This window comes from Silurus aristotelis (assembly GCF_946808225.1).
Source record: "Silurus aristotelis genome assembly, chromosome: 12".
NCBI lineage: Eukaryota > Metazoa > Chordata > Actinopteri > Siluriformes > Siluridae > Silurus > Silurus aristotelis.
The window spans coordinates 1,445,784-1,471,800 of record NC_139585.1 but is presented as its reverse complement, the minus strand read 5'-3'; the positions used below and the strand labels follow the sequence as shown (position 1 = coordinate 1,471,800).

The 26,017-nt window shown below is 38.3% G+C and overlaps 1 protein-coding gene across 1 annotated transcript; it reads right to left on the bottom strand.

The window, feature by feature from the left end:
- Positions 1-1,595: 1,595 nt before the first annotated feature.
- LOC310734985 (legumain-like) lies at positions 1,596-23,364 on the bottom strand. Its single transcript, XM_083557534.1, has 14 exons — positions 23,329-23,364; positions 22,657-22,800; positions 22,438-22,517; positions 22,068-22,165; positions 20,045-20,126; positions 19,893-19,963; positions 19,410-19,485; positions 19,142-19,204; positions 17,228-17,294; positions 17,025-17,143; positions 5,069-5,179; positions 4,701-4,880; positions 3,579-3,709; positions 1,596-2,162 (listed from the first exon to the last, which is right to left on the bottom strand). The coding sequence occupies exons 2-13, from the start codon at positions 22,676-22,678 to the stop codon at positions 3,644-3,646; spliced, it is 1,035 nt and encodes a 344-aa protein (XP_083413660.1). The 5' UTR covers positions 22,679-22,800; positions 23,329-23,364; the 3' UTR covers positions 1,596-2,162; positions 3,579-3,643.
- Between the last annotated feature and the right edge of the window lie 2,653 nt (positions 23,365-26,017).

The following is a 26,017-nucleotide window of genomic DNA, read 5'->3' as shown; positions in this document are numbered from 1 at the left end:
CATTAGGGACAACCTTATACAATGGAATATAATTACGAACATTCTGCTTTATCTCTGTAAAGCTGCTTTAAGACAATGTTAATTGTTAAAAGTGCTACACAAATAAAAAGAAATTGAATTGAATTGATCCGGACCATATCACACTACTTTTCTGACCTCCAGGTCTTCTGCTCTATTCCTTGACTGAAGAACCTGTAAGTCAGCTGTGAGTGTGTGATAGTGTGCACGTTGCCAAGCTTCGGTCTGTGAAGGTGGAAGTAAACCTGGAACACACACTTTTTTTGCTGTTGGTGTACCTGTTACTCTCCACCTCACACTCTCCACAGGGTGTAATAGGGTTAACATCAGCAATCACACTAATCATCACATGCCCGGGTGTCTGCGTGGCTGCTAGATTTTGTCGCCTCATCCGCCATTACATTCCCTGTAGAAACGGTATCTGATGCATTAGTGGGAGCTTCACATTTACATATTGCTGTTTGAAGAACCTGAAAAAAACACACCAAAGCAAATTCAATTTGTAGAAATGTACAAATAGGCAACTAAAGAAAGGTTGGATTAAAGCCCTGTGTGGGACTGTTTTCTTATTCCCTTTCCCGCTGAATTCCTGACCATCACCGCCCACTCCCACAGTGTGTTTCCCGCTCCAAACATTCTCTCACAGCATACAAAGATTGTGTACAAACATACACAAACATTAGGGCTAATATTAACTTACAGAACAATAACAATAACCTCGTTTTTTTGTGACATAAATACCCGTTTTATTTTTCTTCTCCAATTCATTAGTTGACTTTATTCTTGTTATAAAGCCCTATGGCAGATCGCAGGACTGTGGGACTCACGCTATATTTGTTTCACCGCTACGGCAAAGATAAAACCACCTGAGATTTGCGTTGCGTCTCACAGGCTCCTAATCCTAACGCAGCCCTGTAGGCTGGAGACACAGGGAAACAAAACACAAACCACAGACTACATTATGTGGAGATTTGAGCAAAGAAACTAGGACATGAGGAGGACTTAGACACAAGATGATTGGGTACAAATAATAATCGAAAAGTGCACAGAAACACACTAGCAAAAAGAAACAACAACAAAAAGACACGAGGAAGAAAAAGGAATCCTTGGAAAACCCCAAAATCTTGATAGTGGTCTTTAGTCCCAGACCTTAAACAAAGACATTTTAAATCCCAGACTTGTTCTCTGTCAATAATTTGCTGGAAATCACTGACGTTTCCTCGCCTTGTTTTATTCTGTAATTGCAGCAGAATCAGCTTGATACAAGCCTCAATTAAGAAGTGTGATTTAACTCTTAAGGTCTTGTTTCTTCAAATCCCAGCACTTCCCTTTTCTTCCTCATACCCTCTCAGTGAGTTTTTCCTCACTACTGGTTCGCTCATTAGGGACACACTTACAATAATAAGGAACAAACTTATACTTTATTTTATTACTGCAAAGCTATTATCTCTGTAAAGCTGCTTTAAGACAATGTACATTGTTAAAAGTGCTATAAAAATGAATTGAATTATGCAATCCTGCTGATGATGCCAAATTTGTTATGGAAAACGAATAAACAGACGCAGAGGAATATGACAACAGTAAATCTGATTATTTTTAATGCACAGAGAAAAAATGTGCGAACACTTTAGAAACACTCATACAAAGTTCGGTCATACAGAAAGCTTGTGTGGTGGGTGATCACTTCTTCAATGGCTGCTGTTTGTTACCCTCCAACAAATTCACCTTGCTGCTGTTATCTTCCTGCTCTGATGCATTTTATCTTTCAGTTCATGCTGTTCAGGCAGTTTTTAGTTAAATCATATGTTCCAACCTTCTTTTTGTAGCTATAACTTCAGTCACACACACTTGGTCCATTGTTTCTCCCTCAGTTCCTCTGCACTTCACAGATTTTCTCTGTGTAAATTGTAAATTAGCTCATTTTTACTTGAGTAGATTTTTTAGAACGGTAATTTAATTGTACCCAATTAAAAGTACATCCAGGTAATACTGATTTTTCATAACAAATGGATTTTCATTCATAAGTACAAAAATAATAGTTTAAAAAAAAAACATTTATATAAAGCATTTTGCTACAAAAAAGAATCAAATCCAATGGAATGTGTTTTTTCTTCAAAATTGAATGATGGATGGCTTCCTTCATGCTGATAAACAAAAAGAATACAGAAATTAAATTAGAATTTAAATAAACAAATGCTTTCATAAATAAAATTCTGAAAGAAATCATCACATACCTCTTAATATGCACCCCGTAGTCAGTTTCATTAACATCTGGAGGTGAGAGAGTAAAAAAAATATATATAAATATATATATATACAGTACAGACCAAAAGTTTGGACACACCTTCTCATTCAAAGAGTTTTCTTTATTTTCATGACTATGAAAATTGTAGAGTCACACTGAAGGCATCAAGGGCTATTTGACCAAGAAGGAGAGTGATGGGGTGCTGCGCCAGATGACCTGGCCTCCACAGTCACCGGACCTGAACCCAATCGAGATGGTTTAGGGGTGAGCTGGACCGCAGAGTGAAGGCAAAAGGGCCAACAAGTGCCAAGCATCTCTCAGGGAACTCCTTCAAGACTGTTGGAAGACCATTTCAGGTGACTACCTCTTGAAGCTCATCAAGAGAATGCCAAGAGTGTGCAAAGCAGTAATCAAAGCAAAAGGTGGCTACTTTGAAGAACCTACAATATGACATTTTTCAGTTGTTTCACACTTTTTTGTTATGTATATAATTCCATATATAATTCCACATGTGTTCATTCATAGTTTTGATGCCTTCAGTGTGAATCTACAATTTTCATAGTCATGAAAATAAAGAAAACTCTTTAAATGAGAAGGTGTGTCCAAACTTTTGGTCTGTACTGTATATATATATATATATATATATATATATATATATATATATATATATATACACACACACACACACACACACACACACACATGCGCATACATACACACACTATATTGCCAAAAGTATTGGGACACCTGGTCATAAATATGGTATGTGATTTTTGAGCATCACATTCCACAATTAGTCCCAATTTGCTCTTATAATTCACTCTTCTGGGAAGATGTTCCACTAGATTTTGGAGTGTGGTTATGGATATGTGTTCATCAGCCATGAAAGGCAGGTACTGATGTAGGTGAGGAGACCTGGGGTGCAGTCAGTGTTCACATTCATCCCAAAGGTGTTACAGTAGGGATGAGATCAGAGCTCTATAGCAGACCACTCAAGATCTTCCTCTCCAAAGCATGTAATCCAGATCTCCATGGAGCTCACTTTGTGCACAGGGGCATTGCCATGCTGGAACAGGTTTGGGTTTCCAAGTTCAAGTGAATGCAAAATGTTTTTTGTTAGCACATCTAAAGCTTTGTGGTAACAGTTTCGAAAAAAAACACATATAGCAGGAAAGGTGACCCAATACTTTTGGCAATATAGTGTGTTATATATACACACACACACACACACACACACACACACACACACACACACACACACACACACACACACACAGGAGCTCATATACAATAGACAAATGAACAATGAACATACCTGTTCTTCTTCCCCGTCGTCCTGAAAGCGATGGTGTAGTGTTATTCTTGCAAGTCAGCTTTCAGTCACAGTGTGTGAAGTGTGTTCTTCTCAGCAGTCCTCTTCACTCCAAACTCCATTTCATCCTTCTTCTACACAATGTATATATAATTACAGAAACATATACATTTAATTAATAAATACATCTTAAACAACTTTTCAAAACACTGGGTCTTGTCACATATTTAATAACATGTAATGCAGTTCTGCCTCAAGGTTACTCCAAATGATCTCACACTGCCTTCTGGTTCACCAAGCAATTCTTCATGCTGCATTCTAGCTTTGTGTCTCTGCCTCCTAGTTTAACCAAAAACATTTTTATGCTGCTGTCAGACTTTATAGAATAGACTTTATGTCACATATTCATTACAGCAGAGTGAAATTCTTTCTTTGCATATCCCAGCTTGCTCAGGAGCTGGGGTCAGAGCCCAAGGTCAAGCATGATACAGCACCCCTGGAGAGTTAAGGGCCTTGCTCAAGAGTGGCAGCTTGGCGATATCGGGGCTTATACCCCCGACCTTCTGATCAGTAAACCAGAACCTTTACCACTGAGCTACCACTCTACTGCTTACCACTGTGGATTATGTCTTTTCTTGTCCCCATTTCAGGACCAAGATCACTGCTTCAACTTTTCCTGATTTTAAAAAGAACACCTTCAAACCTCCACCTTTGTTCTTTGAGACACTGCCTTAACACTGGAAATTGCACCAAAAGGCCTCGAAAGTGTGTGGATATTGTGTGAACAGGTACAGGAGCTTTGTTGAACTTTAAGACCCATTATGGTGTTTTGAGAGCCATCATTAAGATATTCTGTATTTTTATTTATTTATTTTTCTTTCCATGTTCTGTTTTTGGATCCAGACTAAATTGTTTATGTCTACTATCTGTTGTCTCTGGCTGTGATCTCCTTTGTGTGCACTTCTACCTTTCTCAATTCCTGATGTACAGTTTTCAGAAGCTCTATTTCTCCTGTAGGGAATATTCTTACAGATCCTACATCAGAATCTGGCTTACAGTAATGATGACACACACATTTCTACTTAGAAATAAGGAATGCAGTACAGTAAATAGAGGATTACTCACACTTTCATCATGTTGTCTTTCCAGCGTGTGTTCATTTTTATTCCTGTTTTCTTGAACTATTGGTGAAACAGTCAAAATTCCGAACACATCAAAGAATTTGAGCAAGAAGGAGGAATAGGCCTTTAGGATTGAGGGAGGAGATCGTCCTAAAAATTCACTCAGCTTTAACTGGAGAATCCGCTGGAATATTAATGTGGAGTTAATAAGAAAAAAAGACATTAATATTTTACTTTAAAATGAATTTTTTTACAGACTATTTTTATTAGGTATCTGAAATTTGTGTTTATTTTGTGATTTAATTTGATCTTTAATTTGCTGATAGTGATGAAGTAGACTTTAAAAAATTAATTTTTTTTTATTGTACGCACCATGTCCCCATAGTTACATGGTGTCTGACTTTTATCCATTTTCTTAGTCACACTGGCATTTTTCTTCAAGTAGGAAAACTGATCTCCAAATGAATTTGTGCTAAGATTCACCTTCATAAAAAAGAAAAGAGAAATAATAAATTACCAACCTTTTCTCTACATGTAGAACCAAAAAGTGGTGTAGCAGGTGTGTGTGTTTGTGTGTGTGTGTGTGTGTGTTTAGTGGGAGTGTTTAGTTAATGTAACACACCTGACACCTATCTGTGCTGTTTATAATAACAAGGTCTCTCTCTCTCTCTCTCTCTCTCTCTCTCTCTCTCTCTCTCTCTCTCTCTCTCTCTCTCTCTCTCTCTCTCTCTCTCTCTCTCTCTCTCACACACACACACACACACACACACACACACACACACACACACACACACACACTGAGCTAAAATGCTGTTTCCTTGTATTTTGTTACTGTGCTGTAGTATGAGGCCAAATCATTTGCTCAGTCTTTAGTGTGAAAACCCTGTGTAGTCCATTTAAAAAAAACAAAACAATATAGTAAACTAACATTCTCTAAGTTGTAGAGCCAGTGTGCAGAGAAGACATCAGAAAAACTGGTATCTCTTTTCTCGTCATAATAATGACCATAGGAAACTTCATCTGGCTTGCATGACGAAACTGCATACACTGAAACAAAAGGATAAAAATTCATTAGAAAAAAAAACTAAACATATCTGTATCATCACTTTTCACAGAATTGTCATCACACTCACCATTACGCTCCTCTGACAGTTTCTCCAGCATGGATCCAGAATGACAAGCTCCCACATAAATGACCATCTGCAAACAGTGACCCGGTTCAAAAGATTCGTATAATAAGAGGACGAAATATAAAGTCACACAAACACTTTAAACTATTTATGAACAAGGGAAATATGGAGGGAATGGAATGGGGAGAAATCTGGATTGTAATTGGTCAGAAGGTCTGACATTAGTGCAGCTACAATCACAGGTTTATATTACGACATTTGTTCTAATACATGATGTCACTACAGTCCACTGTTAAACTACTGGAACAGCGATTTATTTGTTTCTTACTGAAAACAAAAACAATGTCACCTACAACCAACACCAGGGCAGGGGTGAAGGTATCATAATCTACTGTATATGTGGGCTCAGAAATCAGAATCAGAAAGTCTTATTGGAATTAATAAAGAAATACAGAGACGAGCCAGAGATGAGCTCTGTTGCTGTGAGCAAGAAAGATGATAAAGAGGGAAGAGAAAAGAGTCTAGAAAGAGAGAAAACACAAAAAAGTTAATAATAAAAGTGTGACTGCGGCAGAATAAAGCCGTTTTTTTTGCTGTTGTTGGACCTGCCTCCTGTCTCCTCTTTCTTCTACCCCCAACCAGCCTGCACACTGGTGCAGAAACCCAGGGTGATTCAGCCATGCCATCATTAAACCTCCATGGCGTGGGTCCAGTGCCAGCATCTAACATTGCTATATCGTGTGGTGTGGGTGGCTGAAGAACATCTGGCAGTGTATCCAGAGGTAGGTGACGGGTTTAGCAACAAGAGAACACTGATTTACCTTTACGCTATAAGAAAGGCAGGTAGGAAATGGAAAAGAGAACATGTATTCAAATGTACCTTGAAAAATTTGAGCTTCCTTGACATTTCCTTCACAGTTTTAACGAGGTCTTCTGCATTAAGCTGCAACAGAAAACTAATTATTATGTTTCATCACCTCAGTATAATACAGTTAATGGGACTCAAGAATCTAGCAAACTTCTCACATTTTATTTATCTAGCAGGTAAAGAAAAACCTCAAATGTTTTTTTCCAACTTTATCCTTCACTACCCATTACTTCAGTATAGTGCACTTTACACAGAGAGGGTCATAACAGAAGGGGGTAAAAAAAAAAAAGGTATCATACCCTGGAATAGGGAAAACTGAAGTCCCCATGACTTCCATGGCTTGATAAGTAGACGAATATAGTGTCATTTTCATCACTGAAAGACAACACAATGTTCTTGTCATGATAAGTTATTGAAGAGTTGGTTCCTGCTCTCACTTGGATTATAGCAGCTATAAACACTCATTTCTACACCAGCCTCTGTTTCAATATGATAAAAAAACACAGCTTGTCATGTTACAGAGAAACCATAAACTCCTCACACACCCTCTAATTTTACCCTGAAATTCTCTTTATATGGAGTGTTCAACAGAAAATCTCAGTAAAGTGATAACATATTAGAAGTGCATTAATATAAATCTGTGATATGCAGCTTCACTGTTATTATCAGGATCTCAAATTCAGTAGGCAGGTGTAGGGAACTAACTTATTGAATAACTTCTATCTAACACCTTAGAATAGAATCTGGACTGAAAGGCTCGATGTAGAATTGGGGAATAAATCCATAGTTTCTACCTTCGTATTACTTTTTTTTCCAGCAGTTGAATCTCCACACAGTGCAGCCAGAAAGTTTTTAGCTGATACCTCCTGATAACAGACAATTTCAAAACCATTCATTCCACTTCACAGGCAGGGTATTAATAGTGTATTACAGGTGGAACACTTCACCTCTCCAGTGTAGTCCTTTGGAACCCCAGGGTGAACATTAGGGCCATTTGGGACATTGATTATGTTGCCAGGAAAAGGATTTCTGCAAAAAAAATATAGCTGTAAAAAGGATTCTGGACATTTTTCCTCCCTGATAGCAAAGTTCAGGAATGTTTTTAATTGGACTAAAAGTGTGAGTTTAAATGTCTCTAAACTTGGACTGAAAATTATTCCCACAGTCTCTCCTTCCTTAAAACAGAAAAAAAAAAAAAGATTCAGGAAAGCATGAAAATAAGACTTGCACAGCTATTGGAAGAGGAGAGAGGGCTGATGTTTCTGCTGTAGGTTGAACATTTACACCAGCCACAACTGGTTCCATGGTCTGATGTGACAGACATTAGGAAATAGATTCAGTGATGTGCACAACCCTGAAACACCAGCATTCTGTTCTTCACAGATGGAGGGTTTGTTAAACTCAAATTAATATTACCTACTGTACCATTACCCACCCACCATTACTCCTTTATAATGTTAAGACACAGTTGTCCTGTAAACTAAACTATAAACTAAAATTCACTGCCTGTATTGCACTTCACCTACAGAGACCATGAGCTGCTCCATCTTCCTTAAAGACACCAAGCAAGGACCAGTATACCTTTCACTGTCAGGCAAGTAAGATAGACCTAAACTCTATCAGAATCACTTACTTAAGCTTACTATGGTATTGACTGAGTAATGCTATTGTATTACTATGGTATTGACTGTATTTTTGTCCATAAATATCTAAATAATTATTCCCAATAGTATATTCTCTTCATTTCATTAGATTTCTCTCAGAGTGTCTGCTTAAGTTTATATCTGATCAGATTTAAGCCATCATATCACATGTTGCTTGGATCAGAGGAATCTGTCGTGAAGAATAAACAGTGTGGGCATCTGCAGCTTAGAATACATGCTGCTTGAAGGATGTTGTTTTATCCAATCAGATTTCGAGTTGGTAACATTGAGGCCCTCTAGCAGGCATACAATAACATTCTCTTTTTTTAGATGGTTCTTGGTAAGTTCTAATGTGATCTCTGCTCTCTCATTTTTCACCCTTTCTTGGTTCTACATGGTAGAATTAGTGCAGTAGTAAAACTATGACCTGTTGAACTCTGTAATACTCACTTATTATTCTGAGCGATATCATCATACATCATCACCACAATCTGCTCATCTGGAATCCCATTCCTGTGTACTATCTGGTAGGCGTGACACACATTGGCCTGTAAATAGTATTGAGAAATTTAGAAATTAAAGCCTGCATGTACTATATATACACTTTTTACTAATATAAAACAATTAATATTCATGAAATGATATGAATATTGCACATGGATCATTCAACAAAAGTGGCACTTAAATAAACCGCCAAATTAAAATTATACCAAAAACAAACAAAAGTTATTACATAAATTGTTTATATTGTTTTTTTGGTAACAGATTGATTTCTATCAGAAAGTTTAAAATTGTTACCTGGTGTCCATAGTCTTCCCAGCCTTTAGAACCTGCTGCCAGGAGAACCCAGTGTTTACTGTTCCTACCAGTCATATTTACTATAAAGCAAAGAAATGTTACATGTGACTGATCAAATTTATCACATCACAAATTTATTCATTCCTTCCTCTCATCTACTGCTCTTATTCACAAAATTAATGTGTTTTCACCTTTCCTTTTACCATCTTCATCACAAAACACATGTTCCTACCTCTCCTCTGTCCAGAAATTGATTCAGCTCAGTCTTCATATAAGTAAATGCCAAAAACAGAGATGTTCGTTTTTTATATCCAGCAGACTTTCATTTTCACTTTATCACTTATCAGGATGTTTGTGCAAGAAGACAAGAAGGCCATATAAAGGGTTTTTTAAAGGGCCATCAACATACTGTTGGGTTATAAAGGGTTTTATTGTGGCTGTTCGTTTATTCGCAATGATATCAGCTCTAGTTTTAAACAATAAATTAATATCAGTGCATTTACTGAGTGAAACTGAAAGTGCACACACACACACACACACACACACACACACACACACACACACACACACACACACAAATTCCCCTAACATCACTCTGAGTCACCAGTATTTTATTAAATTCTCCTTTGCATTTACAGTGATCAAATTCCCTTAAGGACAAAAACAACAGTTTTTGTGAAAATTTAAAGTTCATAAAAATGCTAGAGATGACGTATTTTTTATGAAGGCCATTTAACATCTCCATAAAGTAACAGAGCACATCAGAACTGATCTTTGTAATTAATAAACCAAATTTACATGCACCAAGATTCTCGTTACTAAACTTCAGATGTTACCCTTTGGACCTGGTTAGAGAGCTCACCCTCATCCAAATTATTGTTGATGTTTTGCTTAAATCTTGAAAGTCTTTTCATTCAACTTTCTAGGCCCATTCTCAATGTCCTGAAGCAAAATCAAATCCTCAGGGATTTACATTAACATTTACATTAACATTTACATTAACATTTACATTAACATTTACATTTACATTTACATTTACAGCATTTAGCAGACGCCCTTATCCAGAGCGACGTACTAAAGTGTTTTGAGTCTCTAGTAATGAATGAATCTACACTGTACACAAGATTACAAACTTAATATACATATAACCCTTAAATTCTACAAACTTGGAAAGTGCTAATTTAAGTGATTCAGGAAGATGAAGGTCTTCAATCGTCGCTTGAAGATAGTCAGGGACTCTGCTGTTCAAACATCTAGAGGAAGTTCAATCCACCACCTCGGTGCCAGAACAGAGAAGAGCCTTGAAGTGTACTTACCTCTCATTCTGAGAGAAGGTGGTACCAGTGGAGCAGTGCTGGAGGATCTCAGACAGCGTGGTGCAGTGCGAGATGTGATGAGGTCACTGAGGTAAGAAGGTGCAGGTCCATTTTTGGCTTGTAGGCATCATCAGTGTTTTGAATCTGATACGTGCAGCTACTGGAAGCCAGTGAAGGAGCAGCAGTGGGGTGGTGTGGGAGAACTTGGGCAGATTGAACACAAGCCGTGCAGCTGCGTTTTGGATCATTTGCAGTGGATAAATAGCGTTCAGGGGAAGACCTGCCAGCAGAGAGCTGCAGTAGTCAAGTCTTGAAATCACAAGAGACTGAACAAGCACCTGGGCAGCCTGTGTGGACAGAAATGGTCGAATCCTTCGGATGTTGTAGAGAAGAAATTGACGAGAACGAGCAACATTAGCAACATGTGGGAAGAAGGACAGTTCATTGTCCATAGTTACCCCAAGGTTACGAGCAGTGGCTGAAGGGGAGAGCAGAGAGTCATGAAGTGTTATTTGAAGATCTTGACCTGGAGATGAGTCGCCTGGGATAACCAGCAGTTCTGTTTTGCTGGGGTTGAGTTTTAGTTGGTGAGCATGGGATGATCCCCACATTACTGTATTAATTCTGATGGTGTATTTAAAAACTGTGTCCACATTTCACATCTGTGTATGTGTTTGCACCTGACACCAAGACAAATTGCTAGTAATGTAAAGTGCTCTTTGCTAAACCCTTCGCTGTACCTGGCAATAAAACATTTTTTTTGATTTTTGAAGAGGTCTGCGGGGAAGAGAGCTGAGGATTGGGTTGCCAGGGTGTAGGGACACATTCTCGAATTCGACATTTCGGGTAGAGAGGGTAACCAGGAAGTCAAGGATTGTGGGCGGTAAGCTCATCTTTAACCTCTGGTGATAAACACCAGATAAAGATGTAATACAATGCAGTGTGGTCCCAGCTGCCTGCAGAAGTGGTTGTCTGGAATTCCACCGCAATCTTGCCAAAAAGATCAGTAGGCGTTGGAGATGGCTGCCGGTGTGTAGTGATGTCAAAGATCTTGCGGAGCTCCATCGCAAAGGTCAGTTATCTAAACAGGTGACCAACTGGTGCTGATCTTGGCATGCTCAGAAGGAAACGCGAATGGCTAAAGCTGGAAAACAGCTTTTTAATCTAAATTGCTAGAAATCAATCTAGTTGATTTCAAGATGGTGCCGGTGAAGTAAGCTGCCTTCTTAACTGCTAGGGCAACACTTTGTTTGTTTTTGTTGATTTTTAATATTTGTTTACATGTCTACCATTTTCTTTTTATAAAATGGCCATTATTACATAAGAGAGAGCCACTGTTTTATCTATTGGTTTACAATCTACTAGATTTTCGCCATTTTTAAACCTGGACCCATGTTTGCCGAGCAAGATCCTGAGGAAGAACAAAGGACGCAACCCGTACCGGCGTCTGCGAGCTTCAAACGAGCATCAGGAACAGGCTGAGGGCACGTGCACACGGCTCCCCTTACCTAGTATCCTGTTAGCTAACGTTCAGTCTCTGGAAAACAAGCTTGATCACCTCAGGCCATGTGTTAAGTTCCAGAGGGACATACGGGACTGCAACATTCTCTGCTTCACTGAGACATGGCTAAACGCAGCGGTACAGGACCACGCCATGCAGCCGGCCGGGTTTTTACCATTTTACCGCATGGACAGAACAAGAGCGTTTTGGAGTAATTGGAGTAGTTTATTTTAATGATTGGAATTAATATTGTGTGCATAAATATTAATGGAACAAAAGAGCAGAACAAGAGAGCTAAGCTATACAGACTTTTAGGGGTTAGTGATTTGAAGTCATAACACATCACTTACTGGTATAGTTGCTTTGCTCTTTGCTCACAGTTTTATTTCCTGTTCTTATGCAGTTGAAGAGATTTTAAATGGGAGGCTTTTAAGAGTGAAAGCTTTTTATGAGAAGGAAAATTTTAGTTTGTATCTGTGTGTATGCTAACACCAGTGCAGTGGAGAGGATGTTTTTTAGACACATTAAGCAGTGTGACCTCAGATGGTAAAATTGTGGAGATTCTAATTCTGGGTGGAAATTTTAACTGTGCTACGGATAATTTAGATCGAACCTCGCAGAACCTCAAGTAGCTTCCTGTAAGCGTCTGTGGGAGATGATGGAGGCCCACAAGTTAAGTGACATATTAAAAACATTTAATAAGAACAAGAGACAGTACACGTGGTCCCATGCCATAGACAACACCCTCTCCCTGGCAAGACTGGATCACTTTTATGGACTTGAACACCAGCTGATGCTTTTTACAAAGTGTTTTCATGTTTCAGTAGGTATTGCTGACCATAGCATGGTAAAGTGTCATCATTAAAGAGATCATTAAACCTAAGAGTGCTTCCTGGCATTTTAACACTACATGTTTAGAAGACGCTAATTTTAGAGTGTCTTTTACAAATTTATGGATCTCAGAAGGCCACTTCAGCTGTGGTGGAATTTTACAAAAACACAAATCAAAGTATTTTGTCAACAGTACACTCTTAACATCACAAGGGATATTGTTAGATCCCTAAAAGCCCTGGAGATAGAAATAATGGAAATCCAGCGTTTGGAGGCCACCGGAAATCGAGGATGTATTGAAACCCTTAAAAGTAAAAGGCCAAAATGAAAGACCTGTTAGACATCACAGCACAGGGGGCGCTGGTCCGCTCATGCTTAAAAAATGAAACTGAGATAATTGCTCCTTCTAAATTCTTTTTAAGTTTAGAGTGAAAGAATGGACAAAAAAGATTCATACATGCTGTGCGAACAGAATCAGGGGATCTCCTATCGGAACCCACTGAAATCCGCAAGCAGACAATAAGCTTCTACAGTAGTGAGTGGTCAGAGGACAGATTCTTCATGGACCTGCCAAAGCTCACTGACAGCAATAATTCTAAATTTTATCTTTTATCTGTTTGTGTCTATCAGCATGTCAGAGATCATATACTATGTTCTATTTGCTTTTGTTTTGGTCTTTGGCTCATGTGTATGTTTTTTTTTTTTTTATTAAAAAAATCAAACACAACTTCACAATCACTTTCTTTTATTTATTTATTTTTCCTGTTGGTGAACCAAAAATCACTGTCATGTACTAAAACAAAACAAATAAACTTTTTTTTTTTTTTACTGAAACTAAAATCACAATCACAAATCCTGTCAGAGATCAGAATTTAAAAACTCACAAAGAAACAAAAGTTCATTTTGTAAATAAATAACTATATTTTGAGAGAAATGTGATCAAAAGCTTTTTACAAAGAAAATGGATCTGTTTACTTTTGGAAACAAATATATAAATATTGACACTCCCATTGTGCCCAGTGCAATTCCAGTACCTAGAAAATGTAATTTTACATCAGTGGGATTAACGGTGACACCAGTATCGATCCCAGACTCAGCTTTGCTTCAATTGGACCAGCTGCAGCTGCTACACTTCCAATCTCATGGCTCCTGCTTGAAGACCTTCAACTGCAGCCTCAGCAGAAGCATTTTTACTGTTAGGGTCAGCTGAGAAGATACTACACACTGCTCCAGCCTCAGCTTTAGGGGTTCATTTTCAAAACCACTTCTGTACGTTTCCATGTCAGTATAGAGTCCTTCAGAGTTCCCCTCTGCTGGTCTCTCACGATGTCCTGTGCTTCAACGACTGCAACATGTTTAGAAAGAATCAAAGAAAAAAATTTGAATTAAATGAATGAATATACTTTGTGAATCATTCGACTGTGATTAGTTAGAAGGTCTTGATTAATTCTCTATAAAAGCAGTTCTGACACTAGTGCATATTTCTATTACATTACATTATTATACCACCTGCTTCTTATTTATTTTTATTTGTATTGTATCATTTTTACTTATAATTTTTTCCTCATTGTCATACAAACAGAAATGACAGGAAAATGTCAATAAAATTAACAAAATGGTTTATTTTCCTGCCAGATGGTGAGTCAAGTCCTTGTTGGACTTTTTCTGGGCTCTAAAAGCAGAAACTTCTCATCAGATTTTGAAAGTTTTCTTGACCTCTCCAGATTTATCACAACAGCTTAAATGCAATTTCTTGAGTATCCACTTTGTTTGCTGATTTATATTTTAGATTGGCTTTGCTGATGCAAGTAGGATTTTTGCATGATAATGAATTACACTCAATCCAAATGTGTGTGTAATGTTTAAGCATGTCCATCACAAGCTTGGTGTAATAAAACTATTCACATGAGTTATTCTGACATGAAATATTTCATCCATTCCATTTAGCTTCTGCTCAAGTGTAAATGGAGGACTAAACATGAGTAAACCATAAAGCCATGAATAAACGATTCTCTTGTGCCATACCACGATGTGTCTGCTGTAAGGTATTTACAAAAGAATGTTCTCAGAAACAAATAAGAACTTCAATAATTCTTTAAACCTCCACAGATTCTTAGTATACAGTAATACTACATATTTTATTTTATATGATAACGTGTATCTCTTCAGAAAATGGCAGAAACTTCAATGTTACCCAGATTTTATATTTATCTATAAACATATGGTTTAATGGAACCAGTGAAGCCCTGAGCAGCCAGATGATAAGTGCACATTTTAGGATCTGCATTTGTTTAATGAGCTTCATGTCTGAGCCTCCTAGACTGCATCAAATGGAATTAAATACCTCCTGCTGAGCTCAGAAGGCATTTTTCTTGCTTTTCATGAGATCAGTTCCCTGCCTGGATTACAATTCTAAATCTGGGTTACTCCAAAAGATCTCCTACTGCCTTCTGGTTCACCAATTTCTTCTTCCTGCTGCATTCTAATTTCATCAAAAGACATTTTTATTCTGTTGCCTGCTTAAGTGTACAGGTATTGAGTTTTTACTCTATTGCTTGCCATTGTGGATGATGCTTTAGCTTGGCCTCCTTTTATGACCGAGATCATTGCTTTAACTTTTCCAGACTCCAAAGAGGACACCATCAAAAGCTTGACCAACTTCACAGAGGATGTTATCAAGGCTCCACCTCCTCCTTACTTAACAAAGAAAAACAATGTTCTATATTCTTCTGATTGAAGGACATAAATGAATCACTACTTCATCCTGACATATCAAAGAACATTACAAGGACTCCACCTTTTCTCAGGAGGTTTTTTTTGTTATGTTCTCTTTTTGGATCCTAATTAAATTGTTTATTTCTGCCATCCCGTGTCTTTGGGTGTGATCTACTGACTTCTACCTTTCTTAATTCCTGATATACAGTTTACAGAACTGTATAGATTATTCTTACAGATCCTAAATCAGACTCTGGCCTAAAGAATGCAGTGCAGTAAGAAGAGGATTACTCACTCTTTTTTTTTATTGTATTTCCAGTGTCTGTCTTTCTTCCGTGTCCTGTTCATTTGTAATCCGATTTTCTTGACCTATTAGGGAACCTTTTGTAGTGTCTATCAGATCAAAATATTTGAGTAAATATGACGAATAGGTCTCTAGGATGGAGGGAGGAGATCGTCCAAGAAACTCACTCAGCTTTAACTGGATCATTCGCTGGATTATTAGAGTGGAGTCAATGAGAAAAAAACACATTAACATCATGTTGACATACAATAAAAAATACAGCTTTTCTTGTTAGGTTTCAGTTGTGTGGAAATGATCTGGAAATTATTTTTGTTTTTCATGTTTAAATGTAATATTTAATTTGCTGTCAGTCATAACATAATGCAGGATTTAAAAAAAAAACTACATTCATTTCTAATTGTACCTACCATGTCCCCATAGTTACAGGGTGTCTGCTCCTTCTCACTCTTACTGACATTTTTCTTCAGGTAGGAAAACTGATCTCCAAATGAACTTGTGCTAAGAGTCTCCTTAATAAGGGAAATAGAGAAATGTTTTTTTAAGTATTTAGAACCAAAGAGTGGTGTAGCAGGTGGGTGGTGTGATTTAGTGGGAGTGTTTGGGAAATAGTTTTATTTTTACATATTTACATTATTACCAACTGCCAAACATTGTGTTGGTCCCCCTTTTGCTGATAAAACAGTCGTGACCCATTGAGCATTAACAGAATTAATCTCTTCAGCAGTTTGAGCTACAGGAGCTCGTCTGTTGGATCGGACCACACGATGATCCTCGTCCCCCTGTCGCTGGTTCACCACTGTTCCTTCCTTGGATAGATTCTGACCACTGCAGACCAGGAACATCACCCACAAGAGCTGAAGTTTTGGAGATGCTCTGACCGTCTTCTAGACGTCACAATTTGTCAAACTCACTCAAATACTTACGCCCATTTTTTCCTGCTTCTAACATTAACTTTGAGCACTAAATGTTCACCTGCTGCCTAATAAATAAATCCACCTACTAACAGGTGCCATGATGAAGAGCTCATCAGTGTTCTTCACCTTACCTGTCAGTGGTCATAAATCTTGCATTCATATTGTTCCATGAGCTGTTACTTTCTGTTTGCTTGTGAATTTTGTTACTGTGCTGTAGTATGAGGCCAAAATCGAAATAAATAGTTTGCTCCCTTTGGATCAGCTTAGTCATGTGTAGTTCATTAAAATGTACAATATCATAAACTAACATTCTCTAAATGGTTGAGCCACTGAGCAGAGAAGACATCAGAAAGACTGGTATCTCTTTTCTTGTCATAATAACAGGAGTAGGAAGCTTCATCTGGCTTGCATGAAGAAACTGCGTACACTGAAACGAGAGGATAAAGACGCATGAGAACAAACCTAAAGATGTCAGAACCATCGCTTTGGATAGAATAGAAATGAAACTCACCATTGCGTTCCTCTGACAGTTTCTCCAGCATCGATCCAGAATAACAAGCTACCACATAAATGACCATCTGCAAACAGTAAACCAGTTGTACAAAAAGAGAAATAGATATAAAATGAGGAGAACTCTGGAATGTGATTGGTCAGAAGTTCTATAAGAGCAGCTCTGACAGTAGTGCAGCTGCAATAACAGATTTATATTAATGCACTTGTTCTAATACACGATTGACTCTACAGTCCACTCTGAAACTATTAGAAACAGCAATTCAGCCATAAACACTAATACATTTTTACCAAAAGTAAGAATTAAAAGAATTTGGAATTCATAAAGAAATTCAGACACGAGCCACAACAGTTCTGGGACCAATATCACTGTGGCACTGGGGGTGTGGCTAAACTCTTGAATGGTGGCAGAGCCAGTGGATGTAAGCAGTAAGGATCACACACCTGTAGGTGTTCAAACTAATCAGTGTTCTCTGTTGTCTTAGGAGAGTAAGAGAGATGCTGAGTGGAGTGTATTTATACTGTAGGCTTCAAACTTTCAAAACTGATGTAAATCATGAAAGTGTGATTGCAGCAGGATAAAGCCGGGTTTGTTGTAGCAGTCACCTGTCTCCTCTTTCTTCCACCCTGAACCAGCGAGCTCTCCACACTGGTGCTAAAACACGGGATTTGGGATGATAACTAATCAGTCATTCTAACATGAAGTCTTCATATCTGAACACAGAGCTCCAGCAGACAAAAAGCTGCTTCTAGGCACAGTTCTAAGCTCAGGAGGAGGACCGGAAGGCATTCAGGCTCATGCTAGAAAAGCATCTCCAGCATCTGTGACAGCCAACATATACATCCTGCTAAACTAGAAGAGGCCACAGAAAGATGCAGAGGTTTTCCCTGAGTTACATTCCTAATGTGACTCTTTCCTGTTGATTTCTTCTCCACAACATCAGAAGCATTTGACCATTTCTACCACACAGGCTGCCTTGTTCAGTCTCTTGTCATTTCGAGACTGGACTACTGTAGCTCTCTGCTGGCAGATCTTCCCCTGAATGCTATTCATCCACTGCAAATGATCCTAAACGCAGCTGCACGACTTGTGTTCAATCAGCCCGAGTTCTCCCAAACCACACTGCTGCACGTTCCAGATTCAAAACACTGATGATGCCTACAAGGCCAATAATGGACCAGGGCCATCTTACCTCAGAGACCTCATCACATCTCGCACTGCACCAAGCTGTCTGAGCTCTAAGTATACTTCAAGGCTCTTCTCTGTTCTGCAGTTAAGTTTGTAATCTTGCGTTCCAGTGTGGATTTATTATTTAGTGTGGATTTATTATTTGGGAATAATGCTGGAGACTCAAAGCAATTTTGTACGTCGCTCTGGACACAAGCGTCTGCTAAATGCCGTAAAGGTATATGTAAATGTAAATGCATCCATTGCAAGGGGCTTGCCTGGGATCAGAATAGCTACTCTTCAGGGAAGCTCAGCAGCTCCTGGTCGACCTGAAACAGGCAGTTCTACAGAGGTTTGGCAGGACCCATAAACAGCACAGACAAGGCTTCCACTCCCTAATGCTCCGGGACATCGGCCGGCTGTTCGCGTTCATGCAGCTGCTTCGTGACGCCTGCCGGAAGTGTCTACTGAAGAAGGAGCGCAATGCCGACATTGACATTTTGTGCTGGAGAAATTTATTACCCAGTATTTTCAGAGATTAACCGTCTTTATTCTGCCGCAATCATGCTTTCAGTTTATTCTATTTTCAGTGCACACATGGCATACACTCAGCTTGGCATCTCTTTCTTTCTTCCTCTCCCCTCCTTATCCTCTTTCTCACTCACCGTAACAGAGAACACTGATTTACCTTTACGCTATAAGAAAGGCAGATAGAAAATGGAAAAGAGAACATGTATTCAAATGTACCTTCAAAAATTTGCGCTTCCTTGACATTTCCTTCACAGTTTTAACGAGGTCTTCTGCATAAAGCTGCAACAGAAAACAACTGTTTATTATGTTTCATTATTTCAGTATTATACAGTTGATGGGACTCAAGAATCTAACAACCTTCTCACATTTTATTTATCTAGCAGGTGTAGAAAAACCTCAAATGTTTTTTTTCCAACTTTATTCTTCACTACCCATTACTTCAGTATAGTGCACTTTACAGAAGGGGTGAAAAAAAAGGTCATACTGTGGAATGAGGAAAGCAGAAGTGCCCTTGATTTCCATGGTCTGTTAAGTAGACGAAGATAGTGTCATTTTCATTACTGAAAGACAACACAATGTGGATTATTCCATAAATCTTTTTATTATGGAGCATACACCATGAAAGTCTCAGTAAAATGAGCTGTTACTATAAAGATTATTGCATTTTAGAAAAAGTGCATAAATATATTGTAAATCTGAGATTCAGCTGCATTCGTATCAGAGCTGCTGTAGAAAATTCATCAACAACTATTGCACCAATTAGGATCTCAAATTTAGTCAGCCACAGAGGAATAACTTCTTGAACACCCAATATGAGGGAACATTTCCTAGAGAAAATGTGAATGGTGTTTGATGGTGGTGATGGTTGGCACAAATTCAGTTTCAGAATAGAATTTCTTTGTGAGCAGCACTAAATCTGGACTGAAAGGCTCGATGTAGAATTGGGGAATAAATCCATAGTTTCTACCTTCGTATTACTTTTTTTCCAGCAGTTGAATCTCCACACAGTGCAGCCAGAAAGTTTTTAGCTGATACCTCCTGATAACAGACAATTTCAAAACCATTCATTCCACTTCACAGGCAGGGTATTAATAGTGTATTACAGGTGGAACACTTCACCTCTCCAGTGTAGTCCTTTGGAACTCCAGGGTAAACATTAGGGCCATTTGGGACGTTGATTATATTTCCAGGAAAAGGATTTCTGCACATAAATATAACTGTAATAAGAACATTTTTCCATTTTCCTTCACCTGTTTATGCACTGGCCTTTTAACAGCAGAGTGTATTGAAAACTCTTTTCTGGCATGGTCTAAACTTGATCATTCAGATAGAAGTAGCATACTGAGATGCTCATGTTGTGCAGTCAGATCATTCCACGAGTCTCATTCCCACAGTCTCTCTTTCCTCACAACTGACAAAACTAATCAGTAAATCATGACGTGAGGAAAGAGGACGGATGTTTCTGCTGTGGGTTGATTATTAACCAGACATCAGGAAATGTAGATAGTTTTGTTTATAAAAGAATGAAAAAACAACATAACAATAATATAATAATAATAATATATAACAATATATATAACATATAATATTAAATAATAGCAGTAATAACAGCAATAATAGTACAAAGGTGGGTTTAATAGTCAAAGTAAGGTTGATTTATTGGTGAGTGCAGTGAAAAAAAAAGAAAATAATGTCAGTAAACTGAAACACGTCTGCTGTGGTTAATGTGGTTAAACACCTCGGCTATGTGGAGAAAACAGATGCATGCCGTCTTGACTCATCGTGAATATTAAGGTGCCTAAAGTTCACCCATGTAATTTAGCTGAGGTCAGCTTCAGCTATCAGTAGTAGAATCTAGTAATATATAATATCATTTAGCAATATGCTTCAGATAACATAGAACATCGCTTATATTAGTTTAAATCCAAGCTTAATACATGTATCTGTTATTTAGCATTAGTGCAGTATTGGACTGGAGCTTTGAAATCTTCTCAGCTTTTAAAATCAATAGTCATGTTTTAAAGTAAAGTCTAACATATATGAAGTTTAGAAAACATCATATGATCAAAATGCTTGTAAATGTAATACATGTTATGAAGGCCAGTGAGCAGATGCGGCTGATGGATTAGTTTAGGGAGTAGAAAAAACAGCAGTTGTAGAAAAAAAGGAGAAAATTCATAGAACAATAGTGTGAGTTCCTGAGAACGGACGGATGGATGGACCAGGATCACCATGGGGGATGTTTGGGAATCTTCAGGAGAGGATGAGAGAAAAACAAGAAAAGAAGGATTCTGGCATAAGAAACATATTTTGAGAAGATTTTAAGAAAAAACGAAGTAAATGACAAGAGCAATGGGAAATAAATAAAGCATATGGAGAAAAAAGCTGGTGTTTCAAAACTGAAGCCCCAGTTTGTAAAACTAGAAAAAAAAAACGGAATAGTTTCTAGACAAGGTGTAAACAAAACAAAGGATGATTTGCAGATAAAAAAAAAACGTGACAGGATTGTAAGAAAAGGTGTGGAAATTGCAGGTGATGATCTGTTGCATTGATATTTGCAGAAATAAACGATCAGGGGATTTTTCTTTATAATGTCTCATTCTGTCACTATTACACGTTTCACTTTTACTTTTTTTTTCATACCAGCACATGGACACTTATAACAATTCCATCACTCACTTCCTGGACTGGACCAGCACAGTGGCACTTTTACACAGTTCACTTTTAAGGCACAGTAAGTTTTATAGAGACAGAAAGTCCTTGACTGTTTTGCACTGAACCTAGAGTTCATGAATTGCTCTTGAAACCTGTAGACACCATGAGCTTAGCCATCTCACCAGTATACCTTTTATGGATTCTGCTCCATTAAGTGACATTCTGTTGTATCAGGTGGTCTCGGAGGAATCCAGAGAAATGTTTCTGGGTCTCAGCTCAAGACATCTTAGATAGCTTTTTAATCTTAGACCTCCATTCTGAACATCTAGATCAACAACTTTGTGACATAGGGGCAGATAAATGGGAGGCTTGGCTTCCAGATGTGGTAAGTGGGACGGGCCTGAGATCTCCTAAAACATACTTTCTTGCCCTGAGAAACTGCACTGCAGGAGTAAATGTGTGACATGTTAAACTCTTTAATACTCACTTTTTATTCTGAGCGATATCATCATACATCATCACCACAATCTGCTCATCTGGAATCCCATTTTGTTGTAAAATCTGGTAAGTGTGACACACGTTGGCCTGTAATAGAACTGATCAATTTAGAATTAAAAAAAAATTGTCTATGGTACTACTAAATTATACTTTTTACTAATGTAGAACTTTATTTAATTATACTTTATGTAGAACAGAAGTGATACGATTTAATGTAAACCAATAAAAAATATATAATGATTAATTAAACATTTATTTAAAAAAAGGTTACATAAATTACAGAAATTCTTTATATGGCTTTTTTGGTAGCAGACTTCATTGAACAGTAAAAAACTAGTTAGTGATTTTGATATTGTCACCTGGTGTCTGTAGTCTTTCCAGCCTTTAGCACCTGCTGCCAGGAGAATCCAGTGTTTACCGTTTCTACTGGGCATATTAACTATAAAGCAGAGAAATGTTACGTGTCACTGTATCACATATGTGTTCATTCCCACCTCCCATATACTCATCTTATTCACAAAAAAAGTGTTCCCACTTTTCCTCTAACCATCTTCATCATACCACAGCAAAGTTCTTACCTTCCTTCAGCTCAGTCTTCATTCAACTCATGTTTCAGAACAGCTGCCAATATTTTATATCCTGTATATACAGCAAACTTTCACTTTCATTTAAAAAACTGTTTTATTTTCCTGGTGAAGCAGCAGTTGCTCCAGACCTGAAAACTGGAAAGAAATGAACATTCTGATGGGTTTTAAGGGTTTTGATGTTGCTGCTGTTGTTATTTATATTTTTTTCTCGGGCTAATAGGGTTTTTTTTTTTTTTTTCAATAATATCAAGTCTGGGATTAAACACAGTAAATTCAAATCAGAGTAAAAGTGAAAGCACACACACACACACACACACACACACACACACACACACACACACACACACACACACACACACACACACACACACACACAAAATTCCCCTAACTTGCCTTTCTCAGCCATCAATAAATTCCCCTTTGCACGTTCTATGATAAGAAAGAATGTGCCCTGTTTAAAAATTGAAACAACTGTTAGTTGTTTAAACGTAATTATATTTCACTTCAATGATCTTCGTCTTATCAGAAAAAACAACTGTCTGTTTTTTGTGATAGCACAAAGTTTACTGAACTGAAATATACCATAAACATATAGCATCGTTTATATGAAGGAAATGAAACATCAGAGCACAGCTTTTACACAGAGATTGTTAGAGAGCTCACCCTCATCCACCTCAATGATGATGATCTGCATGGTCTTCATAGGCACATTGTTGATGTCCTGAAGCACAATCAGACCTTCAGGGATGATCTTCACATCACCTGCGTTAATTCTTGCCAATGTTTTTCCTCCCCAGGTTGATGAGGTTATCTGAGTTCTGAGTCCTGCCTCTGGCAGAAGGAGATCATCTACCCTTCATGAGCATGTTTTGTGAGGTTGCCATCCATCAAATCAGAAATGTGCAGACTTTGTTGCCAGCTGTCTGGTTTAAAATAAATTTGTTTGTAAAAGATTGTAAAATGGGCAGGTTTACGAGGTGGTATCAAAGTTACAAAACAAACTCTGTTTACAAGAAATTGTATTTATCTAAGTTTCCACACTTTCACCTTCAAAATAGTCCTCTTGCACAGCAATACAGCTCCCTGTGTTCTTCTGGAACGTGTCCTGGAAGTCGTCTTTTTGGAGCTGGAAGTTGAAGGCGTGATGATAAATATCATCAGCGCTTATGCTCCACTAGTAGGTTGTGAGATGGAAGAGAAGGAAAGATTCTGGAGTGAGTTGGATGAAGTGGTAGATGGTGTACCTAGGAAAGAACGATTGGTGATTGGGGCAGACTTTAATGGGCACGTAGGTGAAGGGAACAGAGGTGATGAGGAGGTGATGGTAGGTATGGTTTTAAGGAGAGGAATGTGGAAGGGCAGATGGTGGTAGATTTTGCTAAAAGGATGGAAATGGCAGTGGTGAACACGTATTTTAAGAAGAAGGAGGATCATAGGGTGACGTATAAGAGTGGAGGAAGGTGCACACAGGTGGATTATCTTCTGTGTAGGAGATGCAACCTGAAGGAGATTGGAGACTGTAAGGTGTTGGCGGGGGTCAGTGTAGCTAGACAGCATCGGATGGTGGTCTGTAGGATGGTTTTGGAGGTGAAGAAGAAGAGGAGGAAAGTGAGGACTGAAAGAAGAATAAGATGGTGGAAACTGAAGGAGGAAGAGTGTAGTGTGAGGTTCAGGGAAGAGGTCAGACAGGAGCTCGGTGGTGGTGAAGAGGTGCTGGATGATTGGGCAACTACTGCAGGAGTGATGAGGGAGGCAGCTAGAAAGATACTCGGTGTGACATCTGGAAATAGAAAGGAAGAGAAAGAGACATGGTGGTGGAATGAGGAAGTGCAGGAGAGCAGAAGGAGAAAGAGGTTAGAGAAACAGAATTGGGATCAACAGAGTGATGAGAAAAGTAGTTCCTCATTAGTTCCTATTGATCCACCTGAGTCTAATCATCCCTGTGTGTCTTTAAGTTTCCCTTTGTGTCAGTTCTATCCTTCAATCATTGATGTTATGTTTTTGATGGTGTCTGTTTTGATGTGTGTAAGTTCTTGTTTTTAAGTTTGTTTTTTGGCTAAATTAACTCTGATTATAAGCACCACACTAACATTAAAATCCTCAATAGGTAGGTATTTCTTACATTTTTCAATAATTATATACATTTCCAAATACAATAGTAATTTTTTCAATAATCTTTAAGATCCTAAAAAAAATGTAGTAGCACAGCAGTAATGCTTGTACCAACCTATAAAAAGCATTCAAAAAAAATTGTCAAAAGTTAATTTATGCAACCCTAATTCTAAAAAAAGTTGAGATGATGTTTAAATTATAAATAAAAACAGTAATCATTTTAAAATATATAAGCACGTTCTTTATTCGGTCCCCGTTGGTCTAGTGGTTAGGATGTGGCCCTCTCACCATTAGGGAGGCACAAGCCAGTCAAGGGGACTATAGTAAAAATGAAACGTGTATATATTTTATAGTATTAAATGTGCAGTTTGTATAAACCCAGCCATTAGTGTTGCACAAGCCAGTGCACTCTTAGTGCCGGTCCCAAGCCCGGATAAATGGGGAGGGTTGCGTTAGTAAGGGCATCCAGCGTAAAAACAGGTGCCAAATCGAACTTGCGGATCACAAATACGGATGATCCGCTGTGGCGCCCCCTAATGGGAGAAGCCGAAAAAAAGCTTAAGCATGTTCTTTATTCACAATAGAACATAGAAAACTAATTTTAAATTTGTCTTTAACACGTTTTAAAGTTGTGAAAGGGCCCTGAGAAAGTCAAATCAAGTCAAGTTTATTTTTATTGCACTTTTCACAAAGGACATTGTCTCAAAGCAGCTTTACAGAATTGAAGAATTAAGGTGAACAATGTGTATTTATCCCTGACAAGCAAGCCATGGCAACTGGGGCAAGGAAAAACTCCCATAGATGGAATTTACCCCTGTGTAACACATTGGATCCTTTCCACAGTGGATCCACGCTACCAGAGATAAGAAATGTCCCATGGGAGTTGACGCTGTTCAACAAGAATGAATCTACGTACCCTGTATATCCCTATTCTCTTTGTGTTACAGAAGCTTAGACTCTTGACCTCCCCATGAGTTCTATATGAGACAGCTATCGATTCCTGTTCCCCTCTATCACCGTGCATCGCGATCCAGGGACGACTCCTCAGACTCTCCTGTGTCGACTCTTCAGGCATACTGACAACTGTAGGAAGAAACTGCAGGAAACAGAGAAACAACCTCTCATCAATCAAGGGAAGTAACACAACCAGTGTATGGTTGTCCTCCTTCTCCTGGTCATCAGCCTTGGGGCAGGGATACACACCCAGGCTCATCCACACAACACTTTTTGGCAATATGCT

Excerpts from the sequence above, each read along its gene's own strand:
- LOC310734985 (XM_083557534.1), bottom strand. The coding sequence starts at position 22,678 with ATGAAGACTGAGCTGAAGGAAG. Across the intron at positions 20,127-22,067 it reads GATATCGCTCAGAATAAAAA|AAATCCTTTTCCTGGAAATA; the intron begins GTGAGTATTAAA and ends ATTTATGTGCAG. Across the intron at positions 4,881-5,068 it reads CATGTAACTATGGGGACATG|CGGATTCTCCAGTTAAAGCT; the intron begins GTGCGTACAATA and ends TTAATATTCCAG.